Below are 27,002 nucleotides of genomic sequence, written 5' to 3' on the forward strand. Positions count from 1 at the left end.
ATCCTTTATATTTTATTGATTTTATTGTAATTCCTTTGTTTGACTGTTGTGAGCTGCCCAGAGTCATTGAGAATCAGGCGACATACAAGTTTAATAAACTATTATTATTATTATTATTATTATTATTATTATTATTATCATTATTATTATTCCAAAGTAAAATAAGAGACTGTTCACATACCTCCCACAGATCAGCTACTTTCCCTTTCAATATTGAATTATAAAGCTCTTCTAATCTTGAAGTGAAGATAATCTCTCCTTTGAGTCCTTGTTGAAGTTCATGTAATGACTTAATTATTATATACAGTAAATTATTACATTGGTCAATCTCCTGGCGCAAGACAGCTAGCAAAGGTGAACTGGTAAAAGAATAAAAACCTATGGCGAAAGAAAAAGAGAGAAAGAGAGAGAGAGAGAGAGAACTGGTTATTAGCAAGGCTAAGTTCACAGTGTAGGAATCCCAGCAAACATGCTACTTTCAGATAAAACATCTGTAGACAGGCAATCTATGGCAGCAAAATTACCCATTTTCTCCTGCCTTTCCAATGTAGAGGAGGCTTGCTTCATGGGTGGATGCAGGGCAGTCTATATCTGGTCATTGTTTTAGTAATTGCTCTTCCTTTTATCAATAGGAGAAATAACTCTTGTGCCTTTAAATCTTTACATCATGACAGACCCTCCTGTTAAGTAGAGCAAGGGGTTGTATAAAGCTGAAATTTGGGACACTACAGGTAGTCCTCAGTTAACTATGGTAATTGGGGCTGGAATTTCTGTTGCTAAGTGATGCGGTCGTAAAGCGCAACATCATGTGACCGCATCAGTTAGTGACGACAATCCCAGCAGTCCCCATTGCTGTCGTTAAGTGAGGATCATGGGTTGTTAAGCAAGGACCTCCTTGTGACTTCCTGCTGGCTTCCAACAAGCAAAGTCAATGGGGAAGCCGGCAGGAAGTTGCAAGTCCCGGATGGCTTGCAAGGAGGCCGGCGGGCAGGTAAGTGACTGCTGTGGTGCAGTGCAAGTATGGCTGGGCTGGGGTTAGCTGCTGCCAGGGTAGGAGGGCGCACAAGCATGGAGAACTTAGGGTCTCCAGATATAGCTGAATTACAAATCCAAACAGTCCGAGCAATTTGGGGAAAGGTGAAGGATGCTGGACGTTGTAGATCAGCAATATCCAGAGAATTATAAGTTCGCCACTGTAGGCATAGTGTTTCAACAAACATTATATTTTAATTACTATTTATTGATGCTATTTGTTGTTTTATTCCTCATTATTGTAATAATTGTTAATAGGATACAAGGACACAAATGTGCAAATACACACACATGGACATATATGTATATTTACTATTATTAGCTACCGAAAACAATCCACTGTAAAATGAAGGCCTCGTTGTTGTGGACCTTAATCTATATGCTGGTCCAGTGTGGGTATCTATCTAACAACCTGCATTGTGGCTGGACCTGCAAGGTAGATTATGATCTATAACCTTCAATAAAGAAGCCTTCATTCTGCAGTGGATTGATTTGGGCTGGTAATTATACATACACATGCATGCATGAACACAAAGTGTGTGTCTGTCTGTCTCTCTCTGTGTAAATGTATAATTATTATATAAGTATATATACACAGCAAGCTATCATTTTCTCTCTATCTAGACAAATGATGACATGATATGAAAATTATATGAAATGCAGTTCTGACCTTCTGTAGCTTTCACAAGTGCAGCCCAAACTGGTCCAGACATGAAGCTTCTAAGTGTCACCTTTTCTCTAGACTCATATGTATTTGCAGATGCCTCTTCCATAGTCTCTACAGTCAATGGTAGTGTTATTAGAATATCGGATGCTATTTCCAGTACTATTTCATCCTGACTCTTTCTACCACTAAAAGAATGGGGAAACCAAAAGTAGATTTAAAATTATCTATGGGAAGTAACCAAGTTAATATCCCACTATTTATATATCCTCATTGTTTTTTCTGTTAAAGAGACATTGTTAGACTACCTTCGTGGATTTGTTTACTTGGTATATATGTCACAGCACATATCCACAATTTGAGTAATATAACATTCTGAATGCAGACAAACCCAACTGAATTTTATGAATGAAAATACAATCTTTCCTACTTTGATGTACATAATCAAATGCAAACAATCACATTTAACTGATGGCCAACATGTGGACATTCTATCTCCCCTCCATCTCTCTTTCATGCACACACACTTATCTACAAACACCCAAACATGACCCTTAAGTTTTACATTTGATGGGATCATACCTACAAAATCTCCATACTCATGCATTATACTTATTCCCCAAAAGGTCATTGGGAGAAAGGAAACTTTTCACCCTTTCTTTTCTAGGATTCTGTTGCAGATCATGGGGTGTGCAGCTACTGGTTCTGTCTGCTTTTCCCCATTACCAGAAATTGTTTTCCTTCCTGCCAGCAAACTTATTTAATGTGGTAGTTTCCCACTGCTGTTAGCAGTTGGAAAACAAACATTTATTCCCCACAGTACTGTAAAGCAGATGGTTCCCGTTGCTCTGAAGGTCCAAAAATGTTCAACAACAGTTTTTGTATGTCCTATGACACATATGTAGATATATATGGATACCTTAGGCTTTAAGCAACTATTAATTGTTCCAGACTGTGGGTGTATTCTAGAAGGAGGAGGAGGAGGAGGAGGAAGAAGAAAACTTCAAATAATAACCTGATAGTGTCTGTGCAGTATGCTGGCTGGGTACTGACAATTGAATCAATAAATAATTGTGCCTGAGCTTTTAAATATACTCTTTCAGCACAATGATGCATTCCAAAAGGTTCTGGTGAATCCATTTCTGGAAGAGATCGTAGATAGGCTCTGCAGTCTTTTAAACTATCTAATTCAGATATCGGTCCATACACCTGAAAAATTATTGTTGAATGCTTTATTTTCTTTGGTCATTCAAATACAACATATACTCAACATATATTTTTCCTCTATAAGTTGCTTAGATTATTTTAATAGTGCAATCCTCTTTCCACTTATTCACTTCAAATTAATATTGAAAAGTGATCAGATATACAGTGGTACCTCTAGTTACGAACGCCCCTCTTTACGAATTTTTCGAGATACGACCAGCTCCGGCCCCAAAAATTTACCTCGTGTTGCGAACCACCTCGAGTTACGAACTGGATCCGCGGTCATTTTTTTGCCCGTGCCACGTGGTCCGCGGCCATTTTCCACCCATTCCACGTGGTCTGCGGCCGTTTTTCCGCTCTGCCGCGTGGTCCGCGGCCATTTTTCCGCCCCTGCCGCATGGTCCGCGGCCGTTTTCCCCCCCTGCCGCATGGTCCGCGGCCGTTTTTCCGCCCTGCCGCGTGGTCCGCGGCTGTTTTTCCGCCCTGATGCGTGGTCCGCAGCTGTTTTTCCGCCCCTGACGCATGGTCCGCGGACGCTGGAATGGATTAATGGTAATTACATTTAACCTTATGGGAAAATTTGCCTCGTGTTGCAACCAATTCGAGTTGCAACCAGAGTCACGGAACGGATTAAATTCGTAACTCGAGGTTCCATTGTATTCAAGAATGCAAATCTGCTCATAGCTAACGAATAGGCTCATAATTTAAGGTCAGGTATTTTTCTGAATGCTACTTTTGATATTCCATAGTCCTCAGGAGATTTGAATTTTAGAAGGCAAAGGATTCTAGAAGAAATAGTAGTTTTTATTATCAGCTTCAACTACATTGACCAGGTTTTTCTAATAGTCAGCCCATTTGTGATGGAATGGAATTATGAAGGCCATGGTCAGGGAGATAAGCGTTTTCTTAGTTCACCAAAAGAGCGTGGGAACTACAAGAGGATGAGGCTGGCACCTCCCTGAGGAATTCACAGTGTTGTGGCTGGCTGGCTTGGGAGCTGGGGTTTCAGTCTGGGAAGATTCTTGCTAGAGGTTGTAGCTAATATACATAGCTGAACTGATTTTGCATTGTCTCTTGGAGTTCCTTGGGCTAAACCTGACACCATTGGCCTAATCCAAAATTGGCTCTTCCTATAAATCCCTCCTCCCCACTTTTTGCTATCCACATCTTTCCACTTATCTTTCCCTTTTGAGGTAGAAAGATGTCACATGAGTAAAGCTTCAGCAATAGTTACATTTCAACAAACCTCATTCTTTCCTATTAAGAAAGCAAGACAAGGCATTGTCAAAATAGAGCAGAAGCTAATCCAATAGGCGTAGGCTCTTGCAAGACTAGCTCAGCATCAACAGTATCTGGCCTTCCTTTCTAAGTGAGAAAGGCAGGATATGAATTTGTTCACTGAAGAGCAATCCCATGCTTATATAAGGAAGAGAGTGGATTCTTCCTGCTTGTCTTCCTGAACTGGATGCTGTAAGAGGGCAGAACTCTCAGACCCTCTGAGATTACCTCTGGTACACTCCGGTTTCCTTTGATTAAACAATGGCAGCTATTGGGACCCCAGAAACATGCCTTCTCTGTTACAGCACCTTCCCTCTGGTATGCGGTTCCCCCAGAGATCTGGGTGGCCTCACCCTGCTGGTGTTTTGGAGGATCTTGAAGGTCTGCTCTTTGCCCAGGTATTTGGCTAGGATGGGTGAAACCCCTTTTGAGGAGTGAGTGATGCTGGGTTGGGTTTTTTTGGCCATCTTTTGGTCCTTTTTATGTATTTTTTTTCCTGTATTTTTACTTGCAAACTACCCAGAGTTGTTGGGAGTCAGTGTACAAATTAAATAAATAAATAAATAAATAAATCCTTCAAGCCTAGAGATTAGAGAAATGAGAGTAGATTACACATTACTGATCATATTTGGTCTTCAGTATTGCTGTAGGCAGAGCATGCTCAGAAAATGAGAACATACAATCCATCAGAGAAAATAATAATTGTATCTCTGGCTTGCTTGTTTAAAACAACATTTGCAGAGTATTCATTAGAAGCTTGGCTGAGGGTTCAGAGGAAATGATGTCAATATAGTTTTGAAATGTTTCCTTTGGATATTTGAGGCAGTGTGGTTTCAGATTGGTAAGACCTCTCACTTCATCTCCTGCTTTGTGGTTCCTGGGATTTCCCTTCTATCAGTGAATTGGTTGAGAGAAAGAGAAAGACTGAGAAAGTGGTGGTTAGATGGAGCTGATGAGATGAGATATTTGAAGAACAAAAGGCAATGTATGAATTGGCATATGGATGTGGTGGAAGCAAGACCAGTTTACAAAGCTAGAAAAGTATGCAGAGGTATAGTGAATTGAATTGGCATAAACTATATTTAGTTATATTTACTCTCCTTTCCTCATATTTCTTGCCTTTCTTTTGCTTACTTTTACTTTCTGTACTTTGCATAATATTGCTTACCCTGAAAGAGAATTGTGTGATAGGTATAGCTAAGAACATATGTATGTATACATGTATGTGAAAGCAACTGCACTGAGGAAATGGGAATGGGAATGGGGTGCTGGCTGGAGTGTCAATTTTTTTACACACTGAGTCTTTCATTCTTCTTTCTTTCTCATCCAGCAGAACTGTACCAAGCAGCAATGAGGATATGCACATGACAGTGTGAGACTGCAGCCCAGGGTAAGAAGATGAGCTGGGTGGCTGAGTGGAAGTATCAAGCATCACTTAACTGCAGAGGAAGTAGAACAAGTTACAAAGGCTGTGGGTTTCTGATGGCAAACAGCAGCAATTGCAAGATCAGTTGCAATATTTTTAAATTCAAGTTTTCTACCTGCAAGTTTTTGATACTTCATTCCTGTGCGACTGCTATAGTTAAAAGAAAATTTTGGGGAAGAAAAGTTTTTCTTACTGTGCCTTTGCCAGGTCATCAGTTTTCGAGTCAGTTTTACAATCCAATTATATTGAAGAACCCAATCTATTCTACAGCACAATCTCTTAATCTGTTTATAGTGCCTGTAGAAAATTTATCAGACTGAACTTTCTTGCTTACATAACTAGCATGCTTCTTCAACTGCTAACATGACACCCTTAAAATACACAAATGCCATGATTTCCCCAAAGATCAAAGCAGTCAGGATAAAAGCACTCAGAGGGAAAAAAATAAAGAGCATTAGTAGGATGGCTGGAGTATGTGTCATACGTTTTGTGAGTAAAGTATATGTAGATCTACTTAGAGGTCTCCAAAATCATAGGAAAAACTGCTGGGACCAAATATCTGAGATGTATATAATACTGTTGCTAGTTTGGAGTCCTTGGGGTTCTCTGAGCTTGGTTCTTTTCTTGCAAACATTTCATTACCCAGCTAGGTAACATCTTCAGTGCTAAAATGGGATGGGGTTTGCTCTCTATTTATATACTGTGGCATGCCTTGCCAGTGCTGGTGGGGTTGGGGGTTTTGTTTTGCTCCTCTGATAGTTCCTTGATTAGCATATGTTTACTGCTTGAGTGTGATGATTGCTGGTGAGGTGACAGGCAGAAGACTGGCAGAGTGCATCCACGAGCACCAACTAGCAGTCAGAAGACATGATGAAAACTCCTTAATCTCACAACACATGGACAGACTGAACCATAGTTTTAACTGGGAAACTGTCAGCATTTTAGACCAAGCTAAATCCAAAAATGGAAGAGAATTCTTGGAAGCTTGGTATTCAGACAAGGCAGCAATTAACAGACATATAAACAGCATCTACACACTATTCAAAAGAGACAAAAGACCAGAAGATCGCCTCACCAGCAATCATCACCCAGATAAGCAAAGGTTACCACCAGGCACACAATCAAGCAGTAAACATATGCTAATCAAGGAACTACCAGAGGAGCAAAACAAAACCCCCACCCTTACCAGCACTGGCAAGGCAGGCCACAGCACATAAATAGAGAGCAAACCCCAGCCCATTTTAGCACTGAAGATGTTACCTAGCCGGGTAATGAAAAGTTTGCAAGAAAAGAACCAAGCTAAGAGAACCCCAAGAACTCCACAGTTCAACCCTGAGCTACACATATTCGCCTCTATTGGTACTGTTGCTAGTACTGTACCATTATTTCTAACAGAGGCATCCACAAAGGAGGGGAAAAAAAAATTCAAGATGGTGGGTGCAATTGCACAATTGAAGCCCCACTCCTTTTTAACATGTGTGTGATATGTATGATTCATATTCAAAAGGGGCAGGGCTTCAGTCATGTTGAGCTCACCATCTTGTCTTTTTTTACCCTTCCTGCAGATGCCCTGCTTTTTAACAGTGAGTTGTGGATGAGTTTAAAAGCAGAAGGTAATAAAGTAGGAAGAGATAAAGCGTGGGCTTAGAAAGCACATGTTGCTTATCTACAACTTTATTCTTTGAATGGTCATCTTTTCATTCACAAATACAACTTTCCCTCACCTGCACAGACTTTCCCTGAATACTGTAGAATTGAGCTGCATGTTGGCAACTCCAGATGATGCTCCTTCCACTGCGCCCATCCCAAGGATTTACTATTATTTACCTCCATTAAAACTAGTATAAGCCTCTATGTGAGGGTTTACATGATTCTGACTCTGTGTTTGTGGGTGTGTTAAGTCATAGATGACTACTTAAAAAACAGAGTTACAAATAAATATGATCTTTTTCACTATGTGAAAACAATCTGGGGTTGGGTGGGAGATGATGAAATCAGCATCACACCACTGTAACGCAAGCTCTGCACCTTTTTACACGTGTTGCTTAGAATCATGGGTTACTGATATGGCCAGACTAAAACTATAGATGGAATCACTGAACTCAAAAATGCTTTGGAGATTTTTATTCCAAGCCAATATTCAGGGAAGCTGCAAATTCAGCCTCTTTTTAATTTTATTCAAAGAGCCCTCCTCTCCTGAAACACAATATTCCACTGTTGAAAAATTCAGACTTCCGGGAGGTTTCTTATGATGTTTAGCTGAAAATTGTATCTTCCCAATGTCTACTTTTGATTTGTCCTCTGCACAGCTACTCTACAAACAAGAGTCCGTTTGATGTAGTAGCTAAGACACTGGACCAGGAGACTGTAAGTTCTAGTTCTTCCTTAGGCATGAAAGTCAGCTGGGTTACTTTGGGCCAGTCACTCTCTTAGCTCAACCCACCTCACAAGGTTATGTTTGTGGAAAAATAGGAGGTGGGGGCATTTTACACTGCCCTGAGTTGACAAAAAATAAATGCAGGATAAATCAAATAAATAATACAAATTTTTGAAGATTACTTTCACGACTCTCTTTAACCTTTTCTCCTTCAGAGTAAACCCACCCTTGTAAATTCTGTAAACCCAGAGTTTTAAATTCTGGTTATTAAAACAGCAAAATAATGAAAAATAGTTCTCATACCTCATCAGCAGTATAAACAAAATGTTCTTGCAATACAGAAGGATTATAAAAATTATCCAAAATAGTAAGCAAACATCGATGATCCCAATTATCAGTTACATGGCCTCCATATGTTACTTCTCCAGTCAAATAATGCAATGCTGTCCAAGGAATCTTTTGGTGCTTCTCAAGAAGCATCTCCAGTATTTTGATAGAAATCTGGAAAATAAAATGTTACCATTAGAAAAGATCATTTTTTAAAACCTGGAGGCAAGGTTTGGAATTCAAAGAATCTATAATTTGTTGAATAAGTTGAATAGGGCTTTGGATTTATGGCTCTTGCACAAAACTTTCTTGGATGCTCTGAGAAATCATTTTTGAAACTTAGTAATGCTTCCAAAGCAATTAATAAGTAAAAATGAGAGTGTGATATTTAAACAGGGAAAAAAAATCAAAGTGTATTAAGTATGACTAGACTTGCCCTTCCAAAAAGAAGAGCAGATTATCGGGCAGCATATCTCAAGCACTTAGATAAGAATTCATTAATTAAAAGGAGCCATTTGTTATACTGAACAAATCATGCCAGACTAACTTGATCTTACTTTATGATAGTGTTACTAACCTGGTTGATTGGGGAAATGCTGTAGACATGGTATATCTTGACTTCAGGAAGGCTTTTGACAAAGCCTCCCATAGTATCCTTATTAACAAAATGATCAAATATGGGTTTGACTACTCAACAGTTAGGTGGATCCACACTTGGCTCAAGGATTGTACTTAATGGGTATTTGTGGTATTAAATCTACCTGGAGAGACATCTTCAATGGGGGTGCCACAGGGCTCTGTCCTGGGCCCAGTGCTGTTCAACATTTTTGTAAATGATATGGATGAGGGAATTGAGGAAATGCTTACCAAATCTGCAGATGATATCAAGGTAGGAGGGGCAGCTAATACTTGGGAAGAGAGGGGAAAAAATGCAAAAAGGCTAGAATAGTGGGCAAAAACAAATACATTGAAATTTAACAGGGAGAAATGTAAAGTCATGCATCTAGGTAAGAAAAATGAAAGAAACATGTACAGAATGGGAAAATCTAGCTGAAGAGCAGCACAGAGTGCTCACAAGAGTGAGAAGGACTTGCGTGTACTAGTGGATCACAAGCTGAACATGTCCCAACAGTATAATGCAGCCACAAAGAAGGCCAACAGAATCCTAAAGAGCATCTAAAGGAGCACAGAGTTGAGATCACAGGAAGTAATTGTCTCACTGTACTCTGCTTTGGTCAGGCCTCACTTGCAGCATTGCACTCAGTTTTGCACACCCCCATTTAAAAAAGAGCAAGTCCAGAGAATGGCTATCAAGATGGTGAAAAGACTGGAAACCAAGTCCTACGAGGTATAATTAAAAGAGTTAGGTATGTTTAGCTTGCAGAAGAGAAGGTTGAGAGGGGATGTGATAGCTGTCTTCAAATATCTGAAGGGCTGTCACATTGTAGGGGGTTCAGACTTATTCTAACTTGCTCCAGAGGGTAAGACTAGAACTATGGAATGAAACTTCAAGATTGTAGATACAGATTAGACATGAGGAAAAACTTCTTGACAGTAAGAACTGTCAATCAATGGAATAGGTTACTGCATGGAGTGGCTTCCTCCCTTTCACAGCCTTTTCAAACATAGGCTGGATAGTCACCTATCAGGGATGGGGTAGTGAACCTGCAATGTGCAGGGGATGGACTAGATGACTCTGTGATTCTGTTTTATGTATAACTTGCTGTACTCACAATTCCTGTTATATCTGCATATTAGAAATATTTTCACTTTGTGGGGGGCTGGCTCTCGGAAGGATTCAATCAAATTCAATCACACCAGCCTATAATTAAGTTTTACCCAAAAGTCAGCTTTAGATATTTTGACTCATCACCATAATCTTCCTTTTAAGCTTAATTCATAACTTTTCTTATCAACTTCACATTTGAATCCATTTACACATGTGAGCATGCACACCCAAATGAGTATACTCCTTGGAAAAAATGGAGCCGGGGGTTGAACTAGACCCAGATATAAGTCCATCCCCTATAAATCCATGGGAGGTCACTGGGTGACTTTGGGTAGTCATTTGTTCTCAGTCCCACTACTTCATAGAGTTGCTGTTATTGGGGGAAAAAATGCTGGATATAAATGCCAGGATATAAATCTATCAAATAAATGTAAAAAAAAGTGTGTGTGCGGGGCTACATCTGTGTCAGAGAAGATAACCTATGTATCACACATATCTAGAATGTGATTTCCATATCTATGGCATTGTGGCGGGTAGTGACAGCCTTGTAATCATTGTTACAATTATTTTTATAATTCTATATAATTCTCCTAATTACAAAACTAAAAATAACAAAGATCCTGCCTCCAACCTCATGATTCAAAGTTAAATACAAGGTATATTAAATAGGAAAAGAAAAGTTAATCAGGATAAGCTAATGTGAATTCATTAGAAAAAAACATTTGAATATAGTAACAGGAGAGTCAGTTGAAAGAGCATCAGTCGTAACATAGATTCAGCAAAAATACATTTTAACTTGCAAATATAATTTTATGTGACATTTTCTCTTGCCTCTAGATCTGAAGAGTTAAATTCATATGGAATGTTCCAGCCCAAAACTCCATATTTCTTTCTTTCATGAATGACAGCATTGAAGAAACATAGGCTAAATAACAGTGTTTTCCATGATGGCCCACAGTTGGTCTTATTAAATATAGCTTCTGTTACTATACCAGTGTCACCTAATCCAAAAGTTTGAAGCAGTGTTCCTTTTAGGCCTTGTGGAGTCTCTATTACTATCTTGGGGAAATAAGTAAACAGTTAATGAATAAAAATTCTGCAGGGAATTTATCAGTAAAACAAACAAACACATAGCAATATATATATATGAATCATAGTGTAATCATAAACATATATCACATATATCAGTGTAAGAAAGTGGCAGCCCCACTTGGTAGACCATATCAGGAAATCAACTCTACAGGAAGGCTAAAAGAACTTTTATTGAGATGGGCTATAATAGCAGAATCTTGTTGATTGTCCTCCTTCTTATAGTTCAGTGAATTAGGGAGAGAGCTGCTTCTGAATGCTCTCTCATCTGGACTTTAAAAATGCTTTAGCTCCCTTAGCTTTGGCAACAGTTCCTGCATATCTCTGACTAGGTCACCTTCTTTACTCTCTACACTAAGTTTGCTAAAATCAATTAATTTTCCTCCATGTGGATGCAATTTTGGGTCAGGCACAGACACCCAATTCCACTTAAAGCAACAAGTGTTTGGTTACTTATTTGTCTTTACATTATCAGTTAACTTAGTTACAGTTGCCCAGCTCATAGTAGCTGCTTTTCTTTTGCCTTGGAAAAAGAATGCTCTGAATTAGTAATTATAAAAAGTACTGAATAATTTCTCGGATTATTTGAAATAATCTTACCTTTAGCCCTCTTCTCAAGATAGGTATGGGTAAAGAAGTATCTGGTGTTGAACTTAACCATAGTCTAAACCCTGGGTTTATATTTATGTCAGGTAGCATAAAGCTATGGAAAGAATAATTTTTATAACAATTTTACTACTTGAAACAGGATACAACATTACAGTACCCAATTGTCAATTCTATTTTGCTAAAAATATTAATACTAATGCTGTCTCACAATCATATTTTAGGCATAGATATTTTATTGTCTCTTCATAGTTATTATTTAAGGATATAAAAAGATTTTGTCACAGATCCTGCTGGGTTCAGATGTAGGCTTCTTCTGCCAATGTAACTATGGCAGGATGGAAGGTAGCGGGGACGAAACCCTGTTTGCTCTTACCCAGAAGGAAATCTGATCTCATTTCTGAAAATGAGCAAGAAAGCCACCGCTTTTGCTTTTTTATTTCTTTCCATTTCACAACAAAATGTCTTGTGTACTCATCACAGAGTGTGAAGCACAGTAGAGGGCATGGTCTACTTGCAGCACATTCTGAGGTGCATGGTCATTCTATTAGGAGGAGTCTGGTAGCATCGTTTCTGACAAACTTTTCCCATTTGCCCTACCTAGAATCCAGAGGGGCCTATGCAACAAACAACAGGACAATGATGCTAATATGGAAACCAGACCCTGTAACAAACCCAGGCTTCTACTTGGTCCCCATATCTATACCAATAGCACCATCACAGGCCCCAACAAATACACACACAAGATCAGAGGTGCCTTCACATGCTCTTCCTCTGATGTGATGTATGCCATCATTTACCAGCAATGGCCCTTTGGATTCTATGTAAGACAAATGGGACAAACTTTGCACAAAAGAATTAATGGACACAAATTTAACATCAGAACTCAAAATAAGGATAAAGTAGTAGCAGAGCATTTCAGTCTTTCAGGACACTGCGTAGCAGACCTCAAAACAACTATTTTGGAAAAATGGAACTTTAACTCCATAACAGAGAGAGGCGTTGAACTCGCCTACATCAAAAGGTTCCAGGCAATCTCAGAGAATCTCAACAAACATAGTTTTTAAACATTACAATTGTTAATTGATAAGGTACTGCTAATCTGTTTCACATGTAGCCTGCATCTACATAAGCAATCTGTCTTCCCCTCGCTTCCTCCCCCTGCCCCATCTCACCCCAGTTTAAATCCTACATCAGTCTAGCCACTCTATGCATCTGATGAAGTGAACTGCAGGTCATGAAAGTTTAGAACTTTGAATAAAATGTCCTCAGGCTCTTTCTGATTTTGCCAATGTAGACTAACATGGCTCTCTTTCTACATGGTCATTTTAGAAACTGCTGCAAGGTAGGGGCAGTCTTTCCAGAGTTTACAAGCACACAGGAGATTGTTTAAAAAAAAAAAAAAAGGGGGGGGGGAAGGCATTTTGTACATTTGCAAAGGTAAATCTAACTACAATTGCCTCTAAGCTGATAAGCAAATTTATGTCCAGATACTTTATTTAAAATTTGGAGAGCAGAAATTTTCATGGGTGAAGCTCACAGCAAAATGGATTGGTTTTTCACAAATGCACATGTCTCTGCTACTTAACTCCAAGTCAGTACAGGTGGATTTCATAGTCAGTGGTGTAATACTTAAACTTGGTCTCTTGGGGAGAATTCTCAAAAGCAAATGGCATTAGTTTTCTTAACATAATCATATGGTCAGGTAATAAACTGCCTGGAGAAACTATTATGCAACAGTAATGTTGGTGTCTGTGGCCCCAGCTGCAAAATTATTTCTATATTGGCCAGTGTAAAGTATTAGAATGAGTGCTAATGAGAGTTAGAAGACATTGGAATGTGACAACTACTGGCAGAATATAGCATCCCATGAAAGATGTTATAAAAAGAAATGTCTAAAATATGAGATCTCTCAGTGTCAGCCACTTGAATATTCCCACTCCTTGTTTAGCGACCACAATCCTTTCCCTAGATCAGAAGCGAAATGACTGCTAAGTGAACACGTGACTGAGAAAGAGAGAGAGAAACGCTGCAAAGATCACTGGTTGCTGCTGTCTCATTCAGATAAAGTTCTCTTGTGCAGCAACACCAGGCTTACTCTTACTCTGGTGTGCATTGTTTTTGGGCACACAAAATTTGGTTGTAATTGCACACATTGGTCAGAAAATGATTTTTTAAAATTACTGTCGTATTTGCAAACAGTCACTAAATGAGGTTGCCTCTAAACGAGGAGTGGATGTAATGCTGTTATTTCTTCCCACTATATTCCTTTCTGGAATCCAAGTAGAGAAATTTTTCAGCACATTGTTCTCTGATAATTAAGTGGTTATCAAAATATCCTTTACCACTGATTTAATTTTGTGCAGGTCAACTCAAAAGAATTGGAGGCCAACTATAGAAAACTAGAGACCTTCAAACCTAATAGACGCACAGCAATGACTGTTGAATACAGCTCACTAAAATAGTTACTTTAAACACAGAATAGTTGGATCTCTTTTCATGAAACAGAATGTCTGTGAGGTTTTAGCAAGATTCACCTAACATTTTATTCTCACAGAAAATAATGTGCATTAAGATTACAACAGAAGAGAATACATGTAGCTCAGGGTTGAACTGTTGGGTTCTTGGTGCTCTCTGAGCTTGGTTGTTTTCTTGCAGATGTTTCATTACCAGGCTAAGTAACATCATTGGTCTTTTAGTTTGCTAAGATGTTTTGGAAGGATTTTGTTGTTGTCTTCTAGTTGTAATAGTCTGTTGGTTGTTTCAGAGACTTTTTTATGTACAGGAGCATTATGCTTTCTGCAGATTGTACTGGCAACAACACATTATTCTTCCTAGATATCTTCATCAGTAGAGGAAATGATGGCAAAGGATAATCTCTCCAAAACACCATAAGGAAACCAAAAGACCCAGGAGGAGGAGGAGGAATCATCTATAACATACAACGTAAGGACTGTAACCACCTATATGTTGGATAGACAGAAGACTGGCAAACCACTTCCACGAACATCAACTGGCAGTCAGAAGAGATGACAAAAACTTAACCTTGCAAGACACGGACAGGCTCAGCCCCAATTTCAACTGGGAAGTTGTATCTCCACCAAAACTGGCTGGGCAAGCTACTATATATAAACAGTCAGCGAACCCCACTCTCTCTCACACTGATTATGTTACTTAGTCCGATAATGAAACATCTGCAGAAAGACAACCAAGCTCAGAGAGTGCCAAGAACCCAACAGTACACTAAAATTAGCCTGCTCAGGTTCCTCATCATCTGATAATAAATCACACATACAAATAAATTAAAACAGTGCTTACGAATCAACAATTTTGCACAATCTGGGCATAAAGGAAGCTGCAAGATGACAATTCTGAAGGAACGCCCACTGTTCACTCAGTATTTGTGCTTTATATATCAATTCTTCAGCTTTGCTGCCTTGGCCACGTCCCAGAGATATCATTGTCACATGTTTTGTACTACTTTTTATTTCCTGGGCAAAGCGTAGGACAACTGCTGCAATGTCTATCCCTACATAATATATAAAAGAATACTGATTTATTATTTCATCCAAAAATGCATTTATTTAGAACGTTATTCTGATATACTGTGCCAGTGAAATGATTTATGTATGTGTTATAACGGAATGAGAAAAGGGGTAACATAGTATTCTATGTTAGAAGAGAATCATGTGGAAAGCGAACAGGTTTCCTGCACTTTCACAGTTTTGTGAAAGGAGGAATGTCAACAGGTACAGCGGTTTTCCACTATAGGTATGTCACACCATTCCTACAATACTCCAAAAATCTCTTGATTAAATGATTTTGAAAAGAAAGTAACTGCCATTCTTCTGTATTTATCCAAAAATAAAGGTGTACAGAATAAACTTATGCATAAACAAGTAATTTTAGAAATATTATTTAATCATTATTAAACATTTATTCCCTATAAAATAAAGGAAGATGTATGTATGTTTGTATGTATTTATTAGATTTCTATACCTACCCTATCAAAGTCTCTGGGTAGGGTACTATAATTGCTATTGAATACATTAAAATATACAACTAAATATTTTTAAAAGTCAAGTGGATAAAAATGTGCTTTACAATCTTCTGAAAGGCTACTGTGGATGGCAGTCCCCATATCCCATTGAGGAGTAAATTCCACATACGTCTGTACTAGACATTCCTCCAATGGTTATCTGTGCCTTTCCACAAATGAAGTTGTGTGCCTGTGCAGAGCATTTGGAATATTCTTTAGCTGAGTTTTCCATGGGCAAAAATCCCTTTCCTCCACACTACTGTGAATGATCAAAATTGTGCCTTGCACTACTTCCTCAGTTCTTGAACTCGTGGAGGTAAAAACATAGCCTAGGAAGGACAAGCTTTTGCACAGAAATGGGGGAAGGAGGTGAACGCAAGATGATCACTAAGACATTAAGGTTCATTAAGGTTAGGAAACTGTCCTACTTCTTTTTGTTTTCTGGGCATTATTCAAAAGACCGAGTAAGTAGCTGTATCTAAAGGGAATTTTATTTATTTGTTTTATTTATTTATTTAGCAAATTTATATAGCCACCCATCTCACAGAACATGACTCTGAATGGCATACAAACACAGCAACAATTAAAACAATTTAACAATCTTGAAACACTGAAACATGAATAAAAACATTAAAAAAACAAGTTTGTGGGAGAATAACAATCACCTAACGTTATACAACCACGTTGCAAGCTCCCCATTTTTCCCATGGTTGCTGGGGGAAAAAATGTTTTAGGGCTTTCAGGAAGGCTAACAGGGATGGGGTTAACCTCACCTCGGGGGGAATGATGCTTCAGAGAACAGTAGCCAGAGCAGAAAAGGCATGTCTTCTGGGTCTCGCCAGATGGAATTACTTAGCAGACAGGACCCACAGCATATACCTCCTGCTGGATCTGATGGGATGGGTAGATGTGATGGGGAAGAGGCAGTCCCTCAAATATTCCCCTCACCTGGGAATAGGGCAGTCAGTCTGTGCAGAATGGATAAGAGCACTGCCTGGTGATTTGGCTGCATTGGCTTGAGACCCTGTGTCCTTTCTGTAATGTTGGATGAATATGGAAAGCTGGTACCAAGTGCAATCCAAGGAATACCTGGTAGAGGTAGTCTTCATAAAAAATCTATAGAGGTTGTTAATCCATGGTTGGAATGTGAATGGAACACTTAGGAAAGAACAATCTAGCCAGTTCGTAAACAAGTTATAAAACGAATAAGCAATGCGCTCAGAAAAGATTGACCGTACTTGTTTATTATTTATTTAATACAATTTCTATGCTGCCCCAATCACAAAATTCTGTGCAATTTACACATATAAAACATAATAAAACAATAACAACAACAACAACAACAACAACAACAACAGGAGTTCTGGCCAAAAAGGATTTTCACTTCCTTTACTTTGGAGGAAGGTGTTCCAAAAGTCTAGGGCAGCTACAGAGAAAGCAAGTTTCCTAGTTTCCATCCTCTTAGCTTCATGTGGTAGGTGGGGATACACAGCCTGCCTTCCTGACTTCAATATGCGGGATGGGAAGATTCTGTGCTTCCAGTCAAGATGGAAACACATTGAGCTGCAGTTTGTTCTTCTCTCCCTCCATGAGCCATTGAGAACTACATCTGGACTGCTTGTTAAAAATAATTGGTAAGTCGAAAATTGTATGTTTTATTTTACCAAGCTTATGTGCTGTTTCAGTCATGATTGAATTGCATGCAATTCCAATACAGTAATATGATTAAAAAGTACACAGAAATACACAATCAAAATATACAGGCATTGATGACCAACTAAATCCTGCAAGAGGGTTCACAATCAAACACATCAGACCCTAAAGGGTCATTGAAAATCGCTTTTCAAAGTCTCAAGAAAGTTCGTAGCGATCTGATCTTTGGGGGAATGCTACTCCAGAGAAGGGAGGCGTTGACTGAATAGAGCCTATCCCATGATCTCTGCAGATGACACTCCCAAGTGATAGGGACTCAGAGGGAACTTTCTCTTTCAGAACTTAATGGATGGGCAGAAACCAATGACAGTAGGCATTTCCAGAGATATCCAGGATCTGATCTATGTAGGGCTTTCAAGGTGATAATCAGCATCTTGAATTGTATCCAGAAACAAAATGGAAACTAATGCAGTTCTCAAAGCAGTGATGTTATGAGTATAAACTGACTTGTATCCATACCTTCCTCAGCTGTTGAGATTGATTGAATGACTGGGTGATTGATTACGTGCTATCAAGTCAGTCCCAATTCTTAGTGACTCAGAGATAGATTTTTCTCCATGATGATCTGTCCCTAACTTGATCTTTCAGGTCTTTCAATGGTGCATCATCACCGCAGTAACCTTACTGTTGGTTGTCCTCTTCTTCTCCTCTTTCCTTCCACTTTTCTCAGCAATAGAGCCTTCTCCAGCTGCTGTACTTTCTACTAATTTTGGAATTTAGAGGAGTTAATACATCTTTTAAACATAAGCACAGGCTTCCCTGCCCCATCTATTTTGCCCACTGGAATGGCATTGACACAGAGACAGAAAAATCATTACCAATTGCTGATTATTTCTGTGCTTGAGACTTTAGCTCCATCAGAAGAGCCAATTGTTTTGGTTGACAGTTCAATCAAATACCAAATGGGAGATATGTAGTGGGCAATTTTAACACCTGAGCCACCATCTGGGAATGAGCCACTAATGTTGAGCTGCTTCTGATGATGCATTCTCTAAGAAGTATGACGTACCTGAAGGAAAATTTGATGTTATGCAGAAGGAAACTAATGGGCTTAGGGAAGTAATGCTTGAGTCTGCTGAGAAAAGAATCCAAACACTAAAACATAAGACAGAACCATGAGAAAAGAGTTGGCAGCCTGTCAAGGACAGCTGACACAGATTTAAGATCATATCTGCAGAAAACATTTAATGGTATTAAATCTTCTCTATGTAAAGGATAAGCAACTTCTCCTGGCTGTTATGGAGAAATGTTTCCAGCAGCTGTACAGTCTGAAGGATGTAGAAGATTTACTTAGCGCAGCATATAGAATCCTGTCAAGACTTTAATCTTAGCATGGCCCAAATCCAGTTGTGGTGGAGTTTCTTCAAAGATGGACACATCATAACATCTAGCAGCTTTTTGGGCAAGCTACTTCTTTGGAATATGTTGGGGTGGGAAGAAAGTAAGCTGCCATCTTGGGGTCATCTCCACTGGGAGCTCTTTTAAAAATAATTTGTTTATTATTTGTTCTGGCTATTGTTTTAATTTATTTTATTAAACTTCAAAAATGTTACAATTTATTTTAAAGCCCCTTAATAATTTGTGATATTATATATATAAAACTAAATAGCAATATAACAATATGACTATATTACTATTATTTAAACAACTTCATAGTTTTTAAAAAACAATCTGTTGTTTATAATAAACAAAACAAATCATTGTTGTGGTAATTATCTTGATCTGGGATCATATTGGATCTTTCCAATATAAAATTATATTACTTTAATTTTTCCATAATGTGGTCCTTATTTTTACCTTGGAATGTTAAATGCCTGGAAGATCCATCCAAGAGGATTTTTTGTACACTGAATATATCGAAGCCTGTAGGAGTTTTCCTATAAGAACCTATATTCTTCTGACAAAAAATGTTTACTTGTGAATAATTGGATAGACCAGATTCATATTAGTGGCAATTTGAAAATGTATTTATTTTAAAGTATGTGTATTTATTTGTTAGTTTTATATCCTGTCATTCAAACAGGAGCTCAAGGTGGCATACCCAGTGCTTCCTCTTCCTATTTTTCCCACAATAACCCTGTGAGGTATGTTGGGCTGAGAAAGAGTGATGGCCCAAAGTTTTTGTGACTGAGGGTGGAATAGAATCTGGATCTCATTAATTAAGAAGTCTTCAAATCTTTTATCTGAGGAAAACATTACAGACACTGAATGTTAGTACATAATTTTAGTTCTTATAAATGGTGATAGGCAGCTTTTATTAATATTTATGGTCCACCCACATATACAACAGACATTCTGTATGGTGTTGTTTTGCTAAATGTTTTAGTGAACAGGTAGACTACCTGAGGATTTTAAATTAGTATTGGACCCTTAGGCAACACTGCTTGGATCCACACATATACTACGCCGATACATTACAACATCTTAGGTTCTTGGGAAGAACTCGATGCAAATGAAGGCCAACACCAGCTGTAATTTCACATTGTTGTGTAAATCATCATCATCATCATCATCATCATCATCATCATCATCATCATCATCATCAACTCATATGCTGTCTGACTCTTAATGACTCTGGGTGGCTCACAACAAACAAAAAAATTACAATAAAATCAATAAAATATAAAAAATAAATATAAAAGATGACAAGCTCACTCTCTCTTGCCAAAGGAGATAAAGAAAGTTTGGGTTTACATTGCTAGCAGTACACAATTAGTCTTTTGAAAAAGAGGCTCTTCGTTTATCATTTTATAAGGCATCCGCAACAGCTATTTTGAAAACAGGAAAGGACTTTCACAAATTGTGTGAAATATTGCCTGATATTTTTGTTAAATGCAGATATATAGAACAATTTTGAGTGTAACTTTACTGCATAAGTCCTATCATGATTTGCACAATCTGGTTTTATGAAAATACTCAAAATTTCTGATCTGAATATTTTACTGGTGGATAATCTAACAATTCATTCTGACAATCCTCAAGCTGCTGTAGTAACTTTGTTGGATGCAGGTGGCAGAACATATATATGGATGTTCACTGGATATCCACTAACTTTAATAGATAGGATCCAGTCAATATATTTTACATATTCTATATTTCCCACTCATCTCTGAGGCTATGGTCTGAGGTGCGGGAGGATGGTGGCAAGACTGCCTTGGGTAGGATCCAAGCAATCATAACTCATGACAGTTATCAGGGATTGATTATCTAATTAAACATTATCAGGATAATAAAACTACAGGATTTATTTATTTATTTATTTAATCAATTTATATAGCAGTCATCTGAAGTACATGACTCTGGGTGGCTCACAACACTAAAATAAATAAAAAATATATACAAATACAAAATAAAATGAAAAATAAAACACAAAGCGACTGGAAAAGCATAAAAAGCCCTAAGCAAAGCCAGGGGACAGGCTTCATCACATACCCAGGGCCCTAGGCACACACAGAACCAGGTCTTCAAGGTCTTGTGAAAGACCAGCAGGGTTGGGGCCAACCTAATCTCAGGTGCCACAGCAGAAACGACTCTCTTACAGGGCCCCACCAGCAGATACTCCTTGGCCAATGGTACCTGCAGCATGTCTCTCCTACTAGATTGGATAGGATGGGTGGAAACAATCAGGATGTGCTGATCTTGATTACAAATTAGTAATAAGTAGTTTTAGTTGGATGATCATGTATTGTTAGCACTTATATCAATATAGAGAATAATTTACAAATCAATACATACATACATACATATATATATATATACACACATACACACAGAGGAACACATACACTCTGTAAAATGCTCACCATGGGTATGGATGAGAATTAGTGGAGTTGTAGAATCAGATTCTTCATATATTCTTTTTAAATTAATTCCTCCAGTCTGAAGATACCTAGCCCCTAATTTCTCAGATATAAAGCCTTGTACAGCACTGTTTAACATTTCTGAACGGAGAACTTTTATCTATCAAAAATAAAAATGATAATGATAACCTATTCATGCTTTTTAAAAAGAATCCATCAGATTTTCCCTGGTGTTGTGATGTTTAGTTCTGGGTCTTGCCTAGTGGAGAAATACAAATACGTAATTTTTGCCCCTCCCTTAGCCCTCTTTTCAACCATGAAAACAACTAGCAAAACATCTGAAAAATTCATTTCTTTCCACACTTGAGTTGTGGCAAGTTCACTAACCATGCCCTCACAGCCCTCAGAGAGAGCAGGAGATGAAAGTGTAGACCCAGAGCAAAAATATTTGGCTGACCCAATGCAATACAGTTTCTGAATTTGGTATGCTGATATCATTAACTGCCAGATGTCTTCCAAATCAGCTAGAAGCATGGTCCTTCTAGATGCCAGAAACAGTTTTAACTAATGATACTTGATTACTTGCCAAGGTAAGTCTTTCAAATGGAGAAAGCTTTTCCCAAGGAAAAATTAAAGGTGTACTCTCCTTATCTTCACTTTCTCTTGCTACTTGTGGTTGTGAGTCTGCTAACAGATTAAAATAATTATTGAATAATTACTGAAATTCTGAAATAAGTTAAACAATTATACTATACAAACATTGTAACAAATTAGTACCTTTTCCAGTATTATAAACCTTGTTTAATGTAATTAAACTTCCCAGGTATACTGTGGGAGCAAATAAGATGCCCTTCTCCATTATTTCTAAAGGCCATGTACAAGAAAGCTAAGATAATAAATCAGTGTGCATTCCAGGATGTTCGAGGATAGCAAAGTGACCAATCAGTGTTTTAAAAGACTATATAGGGAACAAAAGGCCTTAGTAGGTGCAAAAATGTAAAGTTTAATTATATCAGGCAAAACCATACATTAAACTAATGAGAATGTTTATTATGCATGTTTGTAAGTTCTGTAACCATCCCATTTTGATATCTGCTCCTGCAGGACAATTGTTGCTGAATAAATTTTTCCCTTTAACTGTTGTTCTGTCACAGAATCATTGTTTCACATCCAATGCAACTTCTGTTTTGGAGCATTTGACATGCTTTATGTGGGAAAGTATATGGTAGTATTTCCTGCCTAAGATTTGGGCCTTTGCCTCAGTACTGCCCTGTAGCAATTCAGCTGACCTCCAGTTTGTCTCATACATTGTTCCAAGTTTATAAGTAAGATATTATAGAGATTCCTTCAAATTTTATTACTTCCTCACCCAAAGCAAACTAAACCCAATAAATACTTCCCACCCTTTTGGCAAGTGGATTGCATATTTTTAATAAGATATAGTTAAAAATAAGTAATCCAAAGAATATTCTTTTATTTTTATATTTTAGCAGTTACCTTGCTTTGCTGATAATGGTCTATAACTTGTACTAATCAAATTATATACATTCTCACTATCCAGAAAAGTTCTCCACTGTTGAGAATATGTTGACAGAGAATTGCACAATAGGCTGAATGCTGACATGTAAGTACTCATGTACTGGCATTCTTTCCACATCATTTCACTTATCCAGGGGAGTGGAGGAGTTTTCTTAAATACACCCAAACCTAAAAAAATATGAAACATTTAATTAGGACACATATTAGTGCTTTTGATTTTCATTCAAGAGATAAATATAACCAAATTCTTAATTTTGATCAAAAACTAAGAAAGTATTTTTTTAATTAGCTATTTGGATTTTATACTACAGGAGAATATTCCATTAATACTATTCCACTTTGATTTTTCTATTTTTCTTTTGTCCAAAAATGTTATCATGGAGAACAAAGACATATTCTATTCAGAATTCCAGTTGAAGGATTCCTTTGGAGGCTTTCAATTCACCATTATATAGGACTAAAGTCACCCTTAGCCATTTAAATATATTTATGGGTTTACAATCTTATATACATTTAGCAAGAATTAAACTCAGGAGTGTGCTGTAAATTTGTTAACAGGTGATTATTGGTAGTAGAGAGGCAAGGAAGGAAGGATATAAGAAAAATATTTATTTGGGGGTCCAGAAAAACAAAGACGTTTCATTTTTCTCACTTTCTCTTTCCTGCTGTTTCCTGAAAGTTCTATTCTAATTGAATTCTGTCCTAATTGTAAAAGTTAAACTGGTGACTACTGAAATGACAAGCACCTTATTTCATACAGAAAGCAATAATTTGTACATTCCCTATAGCTCTCTCTCCTTCCTTGTTACTTCACCTCATTCTTAAAATTAAGTCTGGCCAATCAACTGGGAACAAAGATGATGCCTTTCTGACAAGAGAGAGGAAAATCCTTCTACTTTTTGGCCACCAACACAGCATCTGGCCAGCAGGAGCACTCTACCTTGCCAAAATCTCAGCAACAAGATTGATTTTCCAGTCACAGACAGCAGGTGAGTTGGGGGGGAATTCTCTGCAAGTCAGACAGCCACATTTTTTCTTGGCCCTTGAGCTTATGTGAATCCAGGGCAGCTTGAGCTGCTCAAGGAGAATTTCACCCATGCCATCAGTGAATTATGGCAGCATCAGAGTCAGGGAGAGAAGGGCAGGAGATGCATAGTAGTGGAAAGATAGCCTGATGAGGCATCCAAAAGGGAAAACCTCATGCGGGTTGGAAAGAGACCTGCCAACTAACTTCTGCCTTCCTCCAGTCAGTGTGCCTGAGAGATACACATATTATACACAAAGTAGTTATGCATTTGTACCCCATTGCTTAGAGATGCTTTTTGTATGGATTATTGCTTTCCATTGCCTGATAATGGTACTAATTTCTACTAATTTCTTCAATAATATCATATATTAATGTTTTAACAATACTTATAACTTAATTTTTTTAAAGATATATTACACTTACACTTTGTAGTGTGTTCTGCATGCAGAATTGAGTTGTATCAGGACAACCCAGGAAAAGGGATGCTAATTTGTGACATTAGCACACAATGTTGTTTATCTTTACCAAGGCCAGAAGGGAAAAATCCAGCAAAGCAATTTTGCTCATGTATTCAAGATACCAATCCCTAGAAAATCCTACAAGGAATTAACATTATGATTCCAGTCATAATTTTTCCAGTCCATTCTACATTATTTGGTCAAAACCTCATCTTCAGAACTGCGGGCAGTTCTTGGTACTATACTTTAAGAAGGAGTCAAAGAAACCGGAATAAGTTCAGAAAAAGGCAATGGAGCAGGTAAGAAGAGTAGAAACTAAGTCTTGTGAAGAATGACTGTAGGAGCTGGATATGTTTAGCCTTAGAAAAGGTTACTGAGAGGAGATATGACAGCACTTGTCAAATATCAGAAAGGATGTCACATGGAAGAAGGTCAAGATAGTTCTTTCATTCCAAAGGATAGAACCTGGAATAATGGATTTAAGTTACTGGAAGGCAGATTCCAGTTAAATAGTAGAAAAACTTCCTAAAAGTAAGAACAATCTTACAGTGGAACAATTTACCCAGAGAGTTGTTTCCCTTCATCATTGTACTCAAGCAAAGACTAGTTAGCCACCTGTCTGATATGCGTTAATTAAGTGCCCAGAGTTGTTGGGAGTCAGGTGTTCTTTAAATAGAAAAAAAATAATTTGGATTCCAGCACCTAGCAAGGGGTGGGTCAATCTTGAAAGCCTACATGGCCTTTCCAATGCTATGATTCTATGACTCTGATCCAGAAGATGCCAGAGATCTAATTGAGAATAGACAGCATGTACGCCTGGTTATCTCCACCGTTATAAGAAATGAGAAAATAATAAAGCAACCAGAAGGAAAATAACAGAATTAAGAGGCAAGAGGAAAGGAATTTATATGAGGCCTGTTGGCTGGTGGAGTGGGTCTAGCCAGAAAAGCTAAACTGTTGACATATACCTGCTTATGCTTTGAAGAAACATCTGTAGGAATAGGTATCTGACCTGAGAAATATCACTTTTAGGAGAAGAGAGAAAAATATAAAAGTTTGTTAACCTTTTGCTTAATTATTTTTTGTTTCCCTTTTCCTCTTGTTTTGGATCATGTGACATAGTAGGCCTAAGGCTAGACAGACAGACACCATTTTAGTTTTAAGTCTTTTGTATTTCTAAAGAAAAGCAGGAGTTTATTCCTGAAAAGTAATTCCAACCTGCTCTATAGAACCCTTGTTTGTGTTTTTTCCCCCAAGAGCAGCATTGGGGGAAAATAAATAAATAAATAAACAAACACACACACACACCCTTAAATTTAGAAAATTATACTATTAATCAATACACACAAAATTAGAAAAAATGTATAAAAGTTTTGGAAAATGTTAATTTTTCTCAGTGTTTGCATTTCTTACTTTGATAACTTTAATCCCAATTTATAATAGTTTACAAAAATTCCAGGGACAGCACTATAATATCTAAAAAAAATTGCTTAGCTCAGCGGAAAGATTTTTTTTAAAAAGGGTATATTAGTAACTTAAAATGTTTTCTGTGGCCAATTCTAACTATAATTTATATGCATGATACTTATTTACTCAGGGATGATGAGCATACATCCCTGAGAACACCTTATTATCATTACACATTTATCTACTGAAAATAGGAATTTTTTGTTTACCAGTATAGTCAGATATTGATGATTGGCTGATATTTGCTATCATGCTAGAGTGCAGAAAGAATTTCCACTGGTTCTCTGATATAAATCCAAGCTTATCAGTAAATAAATTTTCACCACAATTATTTTTCATGATTGCTGTGCACAGTAGAAAAGCAAAGCATAGCTTATGTTTACTGAACAGAGCTGAAGAAACTGTCTGCAAAATAAATACATATATATATATATCCCATTAACATTTGCTATTCTTTGCAAATACATATATATACAAGCTCTATTAGCTGAAAATAATTTATGCATTATAATATTTAAGTACCTCGTAGACATGATGTGTTAGTGTCTCCATCATATCATTAATATATATTTTGAAGTGGTCTATATCGTTCTCATTTTCGGATGATGTTTCTCCATTTTGCTTCCTAAATCGACTTATTTTAGTTCTAGAAATAGAATCACTGAGAGAAATGTCACTTTTCTTTACATCATCGGTGGAGTCTACAAAGATCTTATGAAACCAATTCAGTGAAAACTGATACACATGGTTGATGTGTACAAGATCTGATATTACAAAGTAGAGCACAGCACCACGAGTTGCTATAGGAAGATAGGCTTTACGCAATCCTTCTATGGTGACTTCTGTTGCTGCTGAATCTGCAACACGCTGAAAAATCTCTGAGGAGGTAATTTTTGTTTGCTGCAAATTGTCAATGAGGTCTTGGTCATCTAAAAGGTGCCCTGTAATTTTAAAAAAGTTTATTTGAATTGTGGAATAGAATAAATTAAATAAGCATCTTCTAAATTAAATACTCATTTTACAAACCAGAAAGCAGTACAAAGAGGGGGCCTTGTTAGCAAAGTTATGAATCTAGTAAAATATGGGTTTTTTATGACATTACTAAAGGTATGTAGCTATTTGGATCTGAAAAAGTGCTGGGGGGAAAGGTGCTACTTGCTACAGCTGTTGGAACCACCTTAAAAAGGCTGCATCTTTTCCTGGGCTCATACTGGAGCTGCACGGT

General features: G+C 37.6%; 1 protein-coding gene across 1 annotated transcript in view; it reads right to left on the reverse strand.

Annotated features, from left to right (window-relative positions):
* The window catches only part of DNAH14 (dynein axonemal heavy chain 14), a 216,070-nt gene that overhangs the window by 19,777 nt on the left and 169,291 nt on the right, over window positions 1–27,002 (reverse strand). The window contains 11 exon segments of the mRNA XM_088132171.1: window positions 182–378; window positions 1,703–1,884; window positions 2,712–2,905; window positions 8,287–8,484; window positions 10,871–11,098; window positions 11,729–11,831; window positions 15,053–15,263; window positions 21,290–21,446; window positions 21,873–21,970; window positions 22,784–22,993; window positions 25,987–26,718. Coding sequence (XP_087988297.1) covers window positions 182–378; window positions 1,703–1,884; window positions 2,712–2,905; window positions 8,287–8,484; window positions 10,871–11,098; window positions 11,729–11,831; window positions 15,053–15,263; window positions 21,290–21,446; window positions 21,873–21,970; window positions 22,784–22,993; window positions 25,987–26,718 — 2,510 coding nt within the window.

This window comes from Python bivittatus, unplaced genomic scaffold (genome assembly GCF_059951505.1).
Source record: "Python bivittatus isolate LINGU-HERP-01145 unplaced genomic scaffold, Pbiv_v1 ctg000020_np1212, whole genome shotgun sequence".
NCBI classification, from domain to species: domain Eukaryota; kingdom Metazoa; phylum Chordata; class Lepidosauria; order Squamata; family Pythonidae; genus Python; species Python bivittatus.